The sequence below is a fragment of the Lagopus muta genome, chromosome 2 (genome assembly GCF_023343835.1).
Source record: "Lagopus muta isolate bLagMut1 chromosome 2, bLagMut1 primary, whole genome shotgun sequence".
NCBI classification, from domain to species: Eukaryota; Metazoa; Chordata; class Aves; order Galliformes; family Phasianidae; genus Lagopus; species Lagopus muta.
The window spans coordinates 5,692,639-5,705,812 of record NC_064434.1 but is presented as its reverse complement, the minus strand read 5'-3'; the positions used below and the strand labels follow the sequence as shown (position 1 = coordinate 5,705,812).

General features: G+C 52.0%; 1 protein-coding gene across 2 annotated transcripts; it reads left to right on the top strand.

Moving 5' to 3' along the window:
* Positions 1 to 933: 933 nt before the first annotated feature.
* Positions 934 to 13,075, top strand: DRC1 (dynein regulatory complex subunit 1). 2 transcript variants are annotated; one of them, XM_048937353.1, is made up of 17 exons: positions 934 to 1,102; positions 1,730 to 1,823; positions 2,351 to 2,463; positions 3,506 to 3,689; positions 4,361 to 4,498; positions 5,135 to 5,221; positions 5,473 to 5,595; positions 7,724 to 7,863; positions 8,193 to 8,327; positions 8,458 to 8,687; positions 9,078 to 9,244; positions 9,460 to 9,549; positions 10,092 to 10,178; positions 10,758 to 10,948; positions 11,370 to 11,513; positions 11,894 to 11,996; positions 12,182 to 13,075. In XM_048937353.1, the coding sequence occupies exons 1-17, from the start codon at positions 948 to 950 to the stop codon at positions 12,254 to 12,256; spliced, it is 2,256 nt and encodes a 751-aa protein (XP_048793310.1). In that variant the 5' UTR covers positions 934 to 947; the 3' UTR covers positions 12,257 to 13,075. The 2 variants fall into 2 exon arrangements, with proteins under 2 accessions (XP_048793310.1, XP_048793311.1); XM_048937354.1 differs by lacking the exon at positions 9,460 to 9,549.
* The last annotated feature ends 99 nt before the right edge of the window (positions 13,076 to 13,174 follow it).

The following is a 13,174-nucleotide window of genomic DNA, read 5'->3' as shown; positions in this document are numbered from 1 at the left end:
AAGCTCTGCTCCCTATGCCCATCCCAGTCCATTTGGCAGCATCAGCCTGCACACCCAGCACTGAAAGGAGCCCTGGGGAGGCTGACAAACCCAGGCAGACCCCAAAGGGACGAAAGGCTGGGGCAACATAGGGCACCCACTCCTACACACATCCCTTCTCCTTCTCACAGCTCAACTGCCACGTTCCTTTGCTGCTTACTCTGCCATGCAGGCAAAGAGAGACCGGAGCATCCTGAAGCCCACTAAATCAGGGCCATGACTGTGATACCATCACTTTGACATTGCTTTGATTCACAATGGCTGCCCAGGGCTGAGCTGCACACAATATTTGCAAGCTGAGAAATCATTCTGGGCAGTGAGGACAAGCTCAAGCATACCAGGTTTGCTTGGCAAGGTTTTTGGTGTAAGCTCTCTGCAGTACTCAGCTGTTAATCAGAGAATCACGGATCATAGAATATCCCCAAAACTGAAGGGAACACCAAGGAGCTGCAAGAAGACAGCACTGAGAACCTCAGCCCTTTCCTTGTCCTCAGCAGTAACATTCCCCACCAATAAGCAGGGGATTCTCCGTGGCCCTCCTCTTGCAGTTAATAGATTTACAAAAGCATCTCAGGGTTTCCTCTCCGAGCATCGTCCAGCCTTCCTGGATCCCTCCGCCCTTCAGGACCGACTCAGCTCTGCTGGCACTGCCCATAGCCTCACCCCTTAGGCGCGATCCCCCCGCATCACCCTCGGCTCTACTGCGCATGCGCAGCAACTCTGGCGGTGGGCGTTAGACGCACGCACGGACGTGCCGTTGCCTGGCGACGGAGAGCCGCAAAGCAATCAGACTGTCGCTACGCGCATGCGCAGCACTCTTGTTGCTAGGCGACAGCGCGACGCCTCAGCGGCGGCGCCGTACCACTGCGCGTGCGCGGTACGTACGTTGCCAGGCAGCGCGTTTTCTCATGAGCCGCGGAGCGGGCGAGGAGTTGGCGGGGTCGCGGTGGCGGGAGCCGGGCCTGGACCGGGAGCCGCAACCGGAGCCGGCCGAGCCGGGCCCCGAGGAGCGGATCGCCGCTCGCCGCCGCCGCATCGCCGCCCGCCTCGATGCACAGCGCCGGTGAGAAGCGGGACGGCCATCCCGCGGCCTGTCCTTCTGTCTCAAGGCGGTACCGCACCCCGAGTCCTGCTGGTCACGAGCCTTCTGCCCTCCCCTCCTGGCCCTTGCTGCCTTTGTCCGGCCCAGGCCTCTCTTCCTGAGGCGTGCCGTGTCTGGGTCTGCCCTTCCCCACGCCCCCACAGGCCAGGCCTGTTCCCCATCCCAGCTGGCAGCCCCCAGCCAGCACCAAAGCAGTGCCTTCCACCTGGAATCCACCATCCTGATGACCTCCTCTTCCCCAAACGGGCCCAAGGATTGGTGCACACAGCCTCAGAGCAGTACCACTTCACCCCAAACTGATACCGGCTCCCTGACCCCAGTACTTCCAGCAGCAGCATAACCTCAGGGACCACCTGCCTGGAGATGGCATCAGTTCTTACAGCATCCCCCAACCCACACAAGCTGTGGGCCCAGGACCAGGAGGTTGGTCCACCTTTTGCTGCCTCTTTTCTGTGCTTTTTGGGGCATGGTGAGCCTGCTGAATTGTGTTGCCTCTGCTGGGATGGAGTCGCAAGCCTTGCAAGATGATCTCTCAACATTAGGAAAATAGTGTGTAAAAGATTGTGTCTTTTTCCCTTTCATGCTCAGGCAAGCCCTTGGAGAAAATGAGGAGCCAGAGGAGGAGGCTGAAGAGGTGGGAGAGGAGAGAAGCAGCCACAAGCAGGTTGAGGAGAGCCGGCAGGTATGACAGCAAGACAGGAAGGTCCTCTTGGATTCCTAAACTGTAGGCGTTTGGCTTCATGCAGTGCTCAGTGTCACCCAGCAGCCTTTATGAGAGAGGAAGCAGAGGCAGAAGCTCTGTAGGACCAAGTGGGAAGGGATTCATGGGCCACATATTGAAGACAAGATTTTCCTCTAGTAAAATGCCCATGGATTGGAAGGATCTGGGACTGGAGCTGTCCATCCAGACTCAAATCTCACTGTCCAAATACAGGGAAAGCAAAACAGAAATGTGCACTGAGCACGGGCCAGTTCCTCTTGGTGCTGTTGACCTTTGGGGCTCTCCAAGGGAAGGAGGACCCGTGGGTGCACTGAGGTCTTTCCAGTGCTTGTTGAACCTTGCCATAGAATGAGAAGATGGAGTTTATGGATCTACACAGGTTTCTCAGTGTGGGGATAGGATCTGGAGCCTTGACAGCATAATGAGAGCAGCTCCAGTATCCCTCCCTCCAGAGCTGAAGTCAGGTATGTGCACCACCTCCTTCACAGAAGCTGGCCAAGCTGCTCTTTGAAGGCACGCGGTTGGTGACAGATATCCAGGTGGCTGCTGACTTGAGGGAAACACAGAGGAGAGCAGAACAGGCCGAGCTGAAGCTACAGAGGTAAGAGGCTGTGGCGTGGGTTTGCTCTGCTGGGAAGGAGTGACGGATGATTGTGCAGCTCTCTGAGCACTTCCCAAGATGTCTGCATTACATGCAAAGCATCATAACTCTGATCATCCACATACACTTAAAAGTTAGGATTACACTGTAATTAATTTCCAAAGGAAAAATTTAGGCACACAAGAGCTCCCGGGTCCCACCTGCCACAGATAGATGTTTACAGACTGTGGCATGCCAAGGCTAGTGACTTCCTTAAGTGGTACTGCTGTACTCCAGGCACTCTGGTTACCTGTCTTCTCTAGACCCATCACAGCTTTGTCTCCAGACTGGAAGAAATACAGCTGGTTCTCAGCTTCTGCCTAGAAGGCTGTTCCACATACTTGTGGTCTCCTTGCTCATACAGCTGTCCTCACTTCTGACTGACCAAGCAGCTCACTGAGACCGGAGGTGACACTGCTGGAGAACATGCCAACCAGTGCTTAGATGTGACTTAGTAAATGATCTGTTTCCAGAGGTTGCCTTCTGTTTTTAGCAGTGAGTCATTGTTAGCTATAGCATGAGTATGTGCAGGGCCAGCCACACCAAGCTGCTGTGTATGAGGATTGGGAAAAATGTGAGGCTATGCTAATGTGAGGAAGTGCATATATATGTCTTCATGGAGAGGGTGATCAGATGCTAGCTCAGGGGCCCATGGTGATGTAGGGAGCTTCCTCCTTGGAGATACTCAGCACTTGCCTGAATGAGGCCTTGCACAGCCTGCTCTGCTCCCGAGGCTCTTCCAGCCTCAGTTATTCTCCAATTGCTCTGCGGCTGCCTTGGCTGACCTGTGCTGCTTCCTCAGGGGGATCTCCAAAGGACTGGCTGTTTCAGCCTTGCCTACAGAGATCAGCTAAAAAACACCGGGTCCTTTCTCTTGGTTGCCTTTGGAGGGCACTGCAGGAACAGTTTGTGGGAGGCTGGCTGGAGCAAGACATCAGTTCCTTGCTGAGAATTTTTTCTAGTGCTGCCTTGCCCTGGTTTTATCTTCTTTTACTGCTCACAGGGTGGAGAAGCTGGAGAATGAAGCCAGGACCAGTGCCGACAAGTTTGAGGAGATCACCTCGAAGTGGGCCTTGGCCAAGGACATGACAATCCCTCAGGAGCTGTGGCAGCTGCTGAACCAACAGCAGCAGCTGTGCACGCAGCTTCTGGAGGAGAAGAACAAGCTCATTGGTGAACTGCAGCAGGTAGCGTGGGGACCATGCAGGGGTAACCAGCAAAAACTGAAATTTTTAAGCTCTGGAGGATGCTGTTCTAAAGCAATAGCCATCCCTCTGGCTCTCCAAGGCCCAGCACATGGCTGGGATGCGTGCAGTGTCGGTTGGTCCAGGACAAATGTGCCAGGAGTTGCAAGTGATGCACTGTCAACAGTGAGATCCAGTGCCTTGGTAGTGCTTGGTGTACAGGGACAGATGTGCAGGACACCAGTAGCAATGTGTCACAGAACCACAGGGTTGGAAAGGACCTCAAGGATCGTGAATCTCCAACCCCCCTGCCACAGGCAGGGCCACCAGTGTCAAAATGGCAGATCTCAGACTTCACAGTAGTGCAATATAAAGTGGTTGAGAAAGAGATTGTTTTCCTAGAGGGAAGCAAGTCCTCCCCACAGCACCTTCCTTAGCCCTCAGGAGCAGGAGTGGCCTGACTGCAGGTGTGTCACCTCCCACTCCATCTTCTCATCTGCTGTGACCTTTGGTGGTGATCTATCTCTCCTCCCTCCTTTCCTCCTAAATACCTCATGGCCTTTTGTCCTTGTCACCTCTTCTCCTCTGGAAAAGGCAGCATCTGGGTCCTACGTTCTCTGTTATCCTCTAGTAAAATATTCTCTCTGATTTCAGCATCTGCTGTCCTCCTCCAGGAGCTGAAAAACAAAGATGAGCAATACGTGCAAACCATTAAGAAGCAGTCAGATGACATCCACCTGCTTTTGGAGAGAATGGAGGAGCAGATCAGGATGATGTTGAAAACTTACCGTCACAACATCCATCAGATTGAGGTATCCAGTTCATTCAGTGGAGGGAGAGAGTTCAGGGAGAAAGGCTGCTGCTGTTCCCTTCTCCATATCTGTGGCCAGAAGTCCTCAGCCTCTTTCCACTGGCTGGGTTGACTACTGTCCAGAGCAGAGAGTTGATGTCTTGAATGAAGCTCAAATCTGGCCAAGTAAGAGCACTGAATGGTGCTGGATGCTGAGGGACTGCTTTATACAATGCTATGAATGACTTTGGTTCAGCACAAAGTAGTGTGGTAACATTTAAAAGCTATTGCTGCTTCATGCTGGTTATCTGTCTTGCTAAAAGCCAAGAAGGAGCCTTGTTGGTCCTAAGTCCTACCTTCTGCAGAGCATGGAAAGTCATGGATCAAGCTTGTATGTGTTGCTGAGCGAGGGCTCAACACCAGACAATGATTTCCAGTGAATTTACAGAGCTGCCACCAAAAGCAGCCCTCGTGGGTCTGGGTGGCTGACAGCAATCCCAGTGTGCTCAGATCTCTGCCAGCAAGAGGCGACATCAGCCTGTATGTGTGTGTGTTCATCAGACAGGAGCAGCTGTCAGTCCTCTCCTGATGTGGACTAGCATGAGGCTGGCAAATTGAGGTGCCAACATGATGGTAAAGAGCTCTGTCTCCTTGGCAGAAAGCTTTTGAGCTCGAACGGCGAGAGCTGCTGGACAACAACAGGAAGAAGTGGGAGGAGGCCATCCAAACCCTCAACACAAAACAGGTAAAGTCCCCATGAGATTTATCAACTCTGCCAGGACTGGTGCTGCTCTCCAGCACTGAGCTGCCTTGGAAAACAAGTGTGCACGATGGCAGCTGCTTGCTCAGGTGCATGGTGGGCAGAGGGGCAGGTTTTTTAGCCTGCTCTGCCAGGAAATTATCCATGCATGACCTTGCTTAGTGCTGGCTGAGGGAGCTGTGATCATGGGAGGAAGCTGTCACCACTGATGGATGATATTCTTCTTTTGCCCTTAGCTGGAATACCTGCATGCCCGTGTGAAGAAGGTGGAAGAGTTTGAGAAACAGCTGAATCAGCTGCGAGTGCAGGATGAGGAGGAGTATAACAGCATGAAGATTCATCTGGAGAGTGATGTGCAGGTACAGAAAGGGCTGCTGTGTGCCATTTGATTTGTTCAGTGCTCTGGAGGGCAGGTGGATGGTGTGAAAGCTGCATCTGGTATCAGATCACCTCAGCTCTTCAGCATGCACGGTCCAGCTCCATGCCAACAGCATGATGGAGCTTTCTGTCTCTCCTCTCAATGGGATCCACAGAACAGTATCAATGTGTCCTTGGCTTCTAAGTGGTCTGTAGCAGCTCTAGGATGTATGAAGCAACTGGGAATGTTGAGGCTGCCCAAAGCCACATCCAGCCTGGCCTTGAATGCATCCAGGAAAGTCCACTTCAGCCTTCTTGGCTCAGCAGAAGACACAACCACAGCTGATACCTTCCCTGCTTGTTGTCATATGTTGTTTCCCATGCTGCATAGTAGAAATAGACTTGCTTTTGACTTTAGTAAGGCTCATTGCTTATTGTGGTGTAACCCAGCAGGCAGCTCAGCACCACACAGCTGTTCCCTCACTCACCCTCAGTGGGGTGGGGGAAAGAATCAGAAAAAAGTAAAACTTATGGTTGGCATAAAAACAGTTTAATAGAACAGAAAAGGAAGGGAAAAAAAATAATAAAGAGTATACAAAGCAAGTGATACACAATTGTGTTAACTACTCCCTTATCCCCTCCATTTTTATTACTGAGCATGATGCTGCCTGGTAGGGATCTCCCTCTGATGATTTTAGTCAGCTGTCCTGGTTCTGTTCCCTTCCAGCTCCTTTTGAGCCCCTACTCTCCTCACTGGCCATGTGGGCAGCAATGAGAAAAGTCCTTGGCTCTGTGTAAGCACTGCTCTGCAACAACAACACATCAGTGTGTTATCAGAATTCTTCTCCTCCTAAATCCATAACAGGGCACGGTGCGAGATGCTACAAAGAAAATTCACTCTGTCTCAGCCAAAACTAGGACAGTCCCACATGATGTTTCCCTAGGAGGCCTGGGGAAATACAAGCTAGGAAGGTTTTGCAACACAAACCTGTGGTTTTCACAACAGTAGGTAAAGCATTGCTGTCCCTGTCCACTTGAAAGAGCAAGTCCAACAGTCCAGATTCTGTGACTTCTTCGACTTCATATTGATAACTGAGGGGCTGATATGTTCACAGGTGGCTCTGAGCCATTTGGGAAGGGAAATAGCAATGGAGATCAAGGTTCACCAATGGCACTGTGGTGCTGTTGTGAAAATGCACCTGCTCTGTTTAACTGTAGTTTCAAAAGAGCCATACATAAAGCAGGAGAGAGAACTATTCCTCTCGACTTTGTACCTGCATGTCCTCATTCAGGTTTGGCAACACACCAGGGAATAACACAGACAGTCTGGAAAAAAAGCAAGTAGATGAATGCCATGTAATGAAAGGTGGAGAGGTTGGGGATGTTTGAAGAGATTTTGTTGGGGAGGAGCTCTATCTCTAAATTCTCACAGTCTTGTGTGATAGAGGAGAAGAATGGCTTCTCTGCGTCCACATCAGATGCAAGAAAAAGTCACAGTTTTGAGTTTTGGTAGGGAAGACTTAATTTAGCATTCAGATTTAGGCTTGAGATTTCAAGCCAAGAGAGCTAAAAGTGCAAGGACTTGCTCAGTGGTTATCAACAGCAGCTGTGCTTTGATGCAGGGTGTTAGGAATAGCAAAAATCAACATCTGCTGGGCCTGTCTTGGTGATGCTGTTCCCCCTGCGGGGCGGAGGGGTGAGCAAAATGTCCTCGTGGCTCCCTTCAGTACTGCATTTGTGTAATTCTTTATAGCCCAGACATTACCCTTCCAGTTAAGGGAGAATAAGAAATGAGAAGTTGGAAGTACTGGTTTTCTTGATTATTGATACCACTGTCCTGAGGTGTTCCTGGAACACGAATTAAGATGCTAAAGGTGAAGACCAAGAGCTAAGTACCCCAGTGAGTGTAAGTCAGGTACTTCTTCATTCCCTTCTCCCTTCCCCAGAGATGGCCCTGCAACGTGTCCTCATGGACAATCAACACCTCCATCTCATGGGCCAGGCAGGAGGGGTTAGCTGGGAGAAATGTGCCTGAGAAGCTGAGTTTGAAGGTGCAGGATCACTATGGTCAGGCTTCTCTGTGTCCTTTACTTACAGCACAGCTTCTGTCCCTGTTTTCTGAATTGACAGAACCTGGAGAGGCAGCTCCAGCATATGAAAGCTGTCTATTTGGTGAACCAGGAGAAGCTGGAATACAACTTTCAGGTGCTTAAGAAGCAGGATGAGGAGAACACCATCATCAGATCACAACAGAAGAGGAAGCTCAACCGGTAAAAAACCGTCTCTGGAAGATGGGCTCTGCCTGCTGCCATCTCCCAGCCATTTGTTTTTGTGGAAAGCATCACTAGCACAGGACAGTGAGCTCTTACCCAGCCCATCCCTGGGCAGGAGCAGGGTTTAGCACAGGGCAGCACCATCTCCAGAACAGTTTGAATAAGCTGGCAGTAACCAAACTGTGACAACTTGGTGGGGTTCAGTCAGGTCTTGGCGTTGAGTAGTCCCTAGCAGACGGTAGCTCCAACTCCCAAAGCCTTCATACATGTGAGATTTGCCCAAAGGTGCCTCTTTGGGAATCCCCAGCTTTGCTATCCCTCTTCAGGCTCCACAGCTTACTCAATAATCTGAGAACAAAACTGGTCAAACAAGAGAAGCAGTTCAGAGAGGAGAACCAGAGCCTTGCAGCTGACTGCGAGCGCATCACGGGACAGTGCAAGGAGGTGCAGAGGAGGATGAGGTGAGCTGTGTGTGGAGGCCTGGACATCCATCTGTGATGAGGCTTCAGAGCATTTGAAAGAGGTACGGAGGGGAGCTGACTCACTTATGGACACAAAGCCAGCTTCCACGGGCTTTCTTTCTCTGCACAGGCACTTTGCAGCCAGTGATGCTGAGAAGTTCATGAAGGTCTGGCTTATGAACGAGGAGGAAGCCAAAGGGTTAATGAGGAAAGCCCTGGATGCTGATCGCATCATTCACACCCAGCAACTGGGGCTGCCCTGGGAAGAGCCTCATTACTGGTTCCTCAACAACATCGGCCCCTTCAGGCATTACAAGGCAAAGAGGGTGGCGACCAAGTTGGCTGCAGAGGTCCTGACAGGTGGGACTCACAGCCTCAGTGCCCTTGTCGCCCCTGTGGCACTGGGTAACCCTCACCTCCATGAGAGCCCCGCTGCCTCTCCTGTCTTTGCCATTGCAAAGGGATCTGACCAACTTTGTGAGTTTAGTCAGGGTCTGACACGTGCCCAGCTCTGAGTTTGGCTCATTCCAAGCCACCTTGGGGATCTTTGCACTGAGCTGTGCCCGTTGCTCCCAGTTCCAGATGAGCTGACCCAGAGCCAGCTTGCATCCTGGTCTTTTTGGCATAATTTCCAGGTCACCAGGAATAACTGTGATTTCCCTGGTGACTGCTGCAGTGATGTTACTAGTACTGACCTGGGGAGCACAATCAAAGCATAAAGACTTTTTTCTCAGCCTTTTTCTGTTTCAGAGAGCACCAGTGGGGCACAGGAGAAGAAAGAGAAGGAGAAGGAAGAAGTGGGCAGCGGAGAAGGCCAAAAAGAAAACACAGCAAAGGCTGGGGATACAGCCACACCTCTGCAAAATATCTCCAAGAAGACTGCCAAGAGGATCCTGGAGCTTGTGAGCGATGAGTCGGTGCGTGATGATGCAGTAACTGTCTTGATCAAAAAAGGCAGACAGGAGGAATATCCTCATGCTGCCCAGCTGCTGCCAACTTTCCCCACACAGCCTGTCCTTAGAGGGTGGCACAGCCATAGCATGGCAAAGGTTGGCTGCAGGGTGCTGGGTTCTGGGCAGGAATGGAGATACTCACTGTTTCTATGCTCCCTTTTCTCTTTGTGTCTGGCAAGGGTTTCCTCATTGAGAGAAAGCTGCTGAAGCCTCTGCGTGCACTGGGAAAGCATGAATGCACCCTCTTGAGGCTTGACTCCATCTTTTCAGTGAGTTGTCTGTTGGCCCATCAGGGGTGATAGTGATAGTCATGGGGCTTTGCTCTGAACTGGTCAGGCCACTGCTGGGGAACTGCCTCTATGTTTGACCTCTCTCCTCCTGAAAAATGGGAAGCAAGTGGGAAAGTCTGGAGCAGGAAGGTCTGGAGAACCTGAGGAGTGTAGGGTGACCAGAAGAACAAGCTGTGATTTATAGAGAGGGTACAGAACCCAAGAATGGCCATCAGAGAGGAGAGGGGCTGTTGCCACCTGTCTGTGTGGCATAGGACTGAGAAGCTTGAGGAAGATCCAGCTGTGGAACTTTGTGGCATAAGGGGAGAGGAACATTGTGGGAGGGCATGAAGCATGCTCCTCTGGTCAGTCCTCAAAGCCCTTCATCCACAGATGCCTCCACCTGTCACATGCAGACCACTTCTTACCACTCACTCCTGCTCAGGTTCTGCACCCTTTTCTCCTGTAAAATATTTATTGTTGTTTTAGCTCCCCCTCTTGTGTTGTCTCAGTGATGCTAACCATAATCTTTTGCTCCCCAGGCCCTTGAGATTGACAGTGAGGATGACCTGTACCAGCTGGTGGATTTCTTCTTGAAGTACAAAGCCAAGGAAGGAGCTCTCAGCCAGGTAGGACTGCTAGGGACAGCAGGGAGAGCCCAGCAGAGCAGGGCATATGTGGGATGGGGAGCAGAATATCTCCTGAACACCAAGGGAAGGCAGAAATGGGGCAGGGGGCATTAAAATAACCCTGTGAACAGTGCCAGGGCTGCTCTATGGCCACACACACCCCAGGACATAACCCACAAGGCTAGGTGTGGGGATATCAAGGCTACGGGGTCCTTAATGAGAAGAGGTGGAGCTGGGTTGATCTCAACAGGGCATTTAAACAAGGTCCCTTGTATTAGTGATTATGTACCCAGGGACATAGCAAAGCAGTGCTGATTGACCTCCAAGCTGGAAAACATCCCTGACCCATTTTATGGTAGCTACAAGCACAGTCTGTTGGTAAAAATTAGGTTGATGGGTTGCAGTCCTCTTCTGCCATGGCTGAACAGGGACTTTTGCACATCCGTTCATGTCTGACCTGCCTAAATTTGCCAGAGGATGAGGCTGCAGGTGGTTGGAAGCTCTTGGGAGGAAGGTGGCTCTTGGGGAGGAGGAGTTGGTGGAAGGGCACCGTGCCCAGCTTGCTGACCTTCCTTCCAGAGCCAGGGAAGCCCAGGTGGAGAAGATGTCACAGACATGGGTGAGGACAGAGCAGATGGTGAATGCAGTGCCCAGAGTGATGAGCTCAAATCCTCTCAGAGACCACTGGGCTCCCTTCCATCTGTGTACATCCGTGCTGATGACGTCCTAAAGATCCTGAAAGCATTTGTGCAGGATTTTCGCAAACTGAGGTGGGACTGAGGGCAAAACAGAACTGCTGTCATTAGGAAAGAACCAGACAGAGCCGAGGCAACAGGACAAGGAACTTTGGGGGTGTGTGGACAGGGCTGGGGGATATTGTATTGCTGTCTGTTCTGAGAGCCACTCCTGCCTGCCTCATGAGGTTGCAGTGGGGTGGGGACAGTCCCACCAGGGAAGGAGGTCGATGGCAGCTTCAAGCCTCATTGCTGGAGCGAGGGTTGGCTGGGTACGACCAGGCAGGAGATGTACAGCAGCCTGGAGAGGGAAACAAAGCCATGAGGAAGGCAGGTGCCATTAATTTCAGGGTTGTGTTCATTTGTGTGACAGTGACGACAGCTCTCTGCAGCTAAGAGCTACGGGGCTGTTCCTTGTGAAGAGCTGAGCCCCAGGACTTTGTTCTCTGTCTCTCAGGGAGGAGGACAGTTCTGCAAAGGAGGTGCTACAGGAACGAGACAGCTCTAAGGATGGGGAGTACTGGGAAGCCTTGGCACACGTTATCCCAGAGCCAACAATGAAGCTGTGGGACGCTCTGGCGGTGGCACTGGAGAAATATTAGTAAGTACCTGGCAGTAATGCTGGGGAAAATGGAAAAGCCAATGTCTTGGCTGCGGGGACTGCAGCAGGGCTGGCATGGGCTGACCCTGCACACTGGCTGGGAGAGAGATCTGCCAACCTTGCTACCACTGCTTACATGGGCAGGTGCTCAGCAGGGACCTCTGTGATGTCCCCTAGGTAGCTGAGATACACTGGGTCTGTGCTGGGGACCAGCAGAGTGATGCACAGCACCAGTGACACCCAACAGTGCCTCAGGAGGTTGCCCACGTCCCCATATCCCTGCAGATGGGCTTCACAAGGGTGTCTTAGACCCCAGAGACTTCCTGGCAGCTCCTTGCCTGTTCCTGGGGCCGGGTTAATTCTCTGCCCTCTTTACACAGCAACATCCTCACACGGAGGGCCAACCTGCTCGCTGAAGTAGCTGTCCTACAGCAGCAGAATTCTGAGCTAAGCCTGATGCTGGAGCAGTTCATCAACTCCAGGGTGAGTGCGGTGTCTCCCTGAGCTGCAGCCTGCAGACAGGGGTGCTTAGGCCAAGCATGTAGTACCTGCAATGTGATCCCAGTGGAGGAGGGGGTTAGCACTGAGCCACATCCCCAGCTGTCCCAACTGTGTGCCCAAAGACCTAAATACTGTCACCGTCAGGCTCAGGGTGCCTCTCACCACAGGTAAACAGCATGCTGCACTCCCCTCCTGTGCATCAGATGGACCTGAACCTGCCTTGTCCTGAAGAACCTCGATGAATGCATGGATCCAGGGCTCAGCTTTTCTCTGCCACAAGCTGAAGCTGTGTCTGAAGCCAGGACTTGCCGTCAAGGCCTAATAAACCTCTCCCAAACTTGAGCCAGGAGTGTGTGTATAACCTCCAAATAGCACTCTAAAGCCTCTGAAGATGCTGGGTTGCAGCAGGGATGTGGCACTGTCCCAACCCAAGAACTGCCTGCAGCATGTCCGAGCCAGGACCCCTCTCATCTTTCCACTTTGCGAGCTCTCAGCAGTGCTCTTGGGCAGAGTCTCACCCCCACTGCCTGCCCGCTGGCCTGGGGAAGAAGCTGGAACTGTCCCTGCCACAGCTTCTGGGCAGGCAGCAGGACATGGGGGCTCTGCTGGCCCCATGGTGGCATCAGCCCCATTGTTTTCCCCTCTCTGTGTCACCATACAGGTTGTTGCAGGGACCCACGTCAGCGTAACCACCAGCATTGTGGTGTTTGAAAAAGCCACCTTTCTCTATCTGCTTTTGCACTTTATTCCATTCTTTTGCTTCCTTTTGTCTCCCTGGACTCCTCTCGGACAACTCACCCCTCAATTATTTTTCCATTATTATCCCAGCTCTGCTACATCTGGACCCAAATTCTGCACTTCTGGGGCACAGTTGGCCCAAAGCACTGCTACAGCAGGATTGTCCCAATGAGGGCTGTCACGTCCCTCCCTCCCCCACGGTTATGTCTCATTCCCAGCAGTGCTTTCCTGCCCAGCTTTATCTTTAGCCTTGACTCCTTCAACACAGCACCTGCAGTTTCTCTCTGTCTTTGCTGCACACCGCAGCAAAACAACACCATCATTACGCTGCCCTTGAGTTGTTTTTCACCCTCCCCCTCCTCCCCACCATGGGACCGGACAGCTTTCATGGCCAGACCCAAGGGATTGAGGTCTCCTTGTCC

Excerpts from the sequence above, each read along its gene's own strand:
- DRC1 (XM_048937353.1), top strand. The coding sequence starts at position 948 with ATGAGCCGCGGAGCGGGCGAGGAGTTGGCGGGGTCGCGGTGGCGGGAG. Across the intron at positions 2,464-3,505 it reads GCCGAGCTGAAGCTACAGAG|GGTGGAGAAGCTGGAGAATG; the intron begins GTAAGAGGCTGT and ends TACTGCTCACAG. Across the intron at positions 8,328-8,457 it reads GAGGTGCAGAGGAGGATGAG|GCACTTTGCAGCCAGTGATG; the intron begins GTGAGCTGTGTG and ends TTCTCTGCACAG.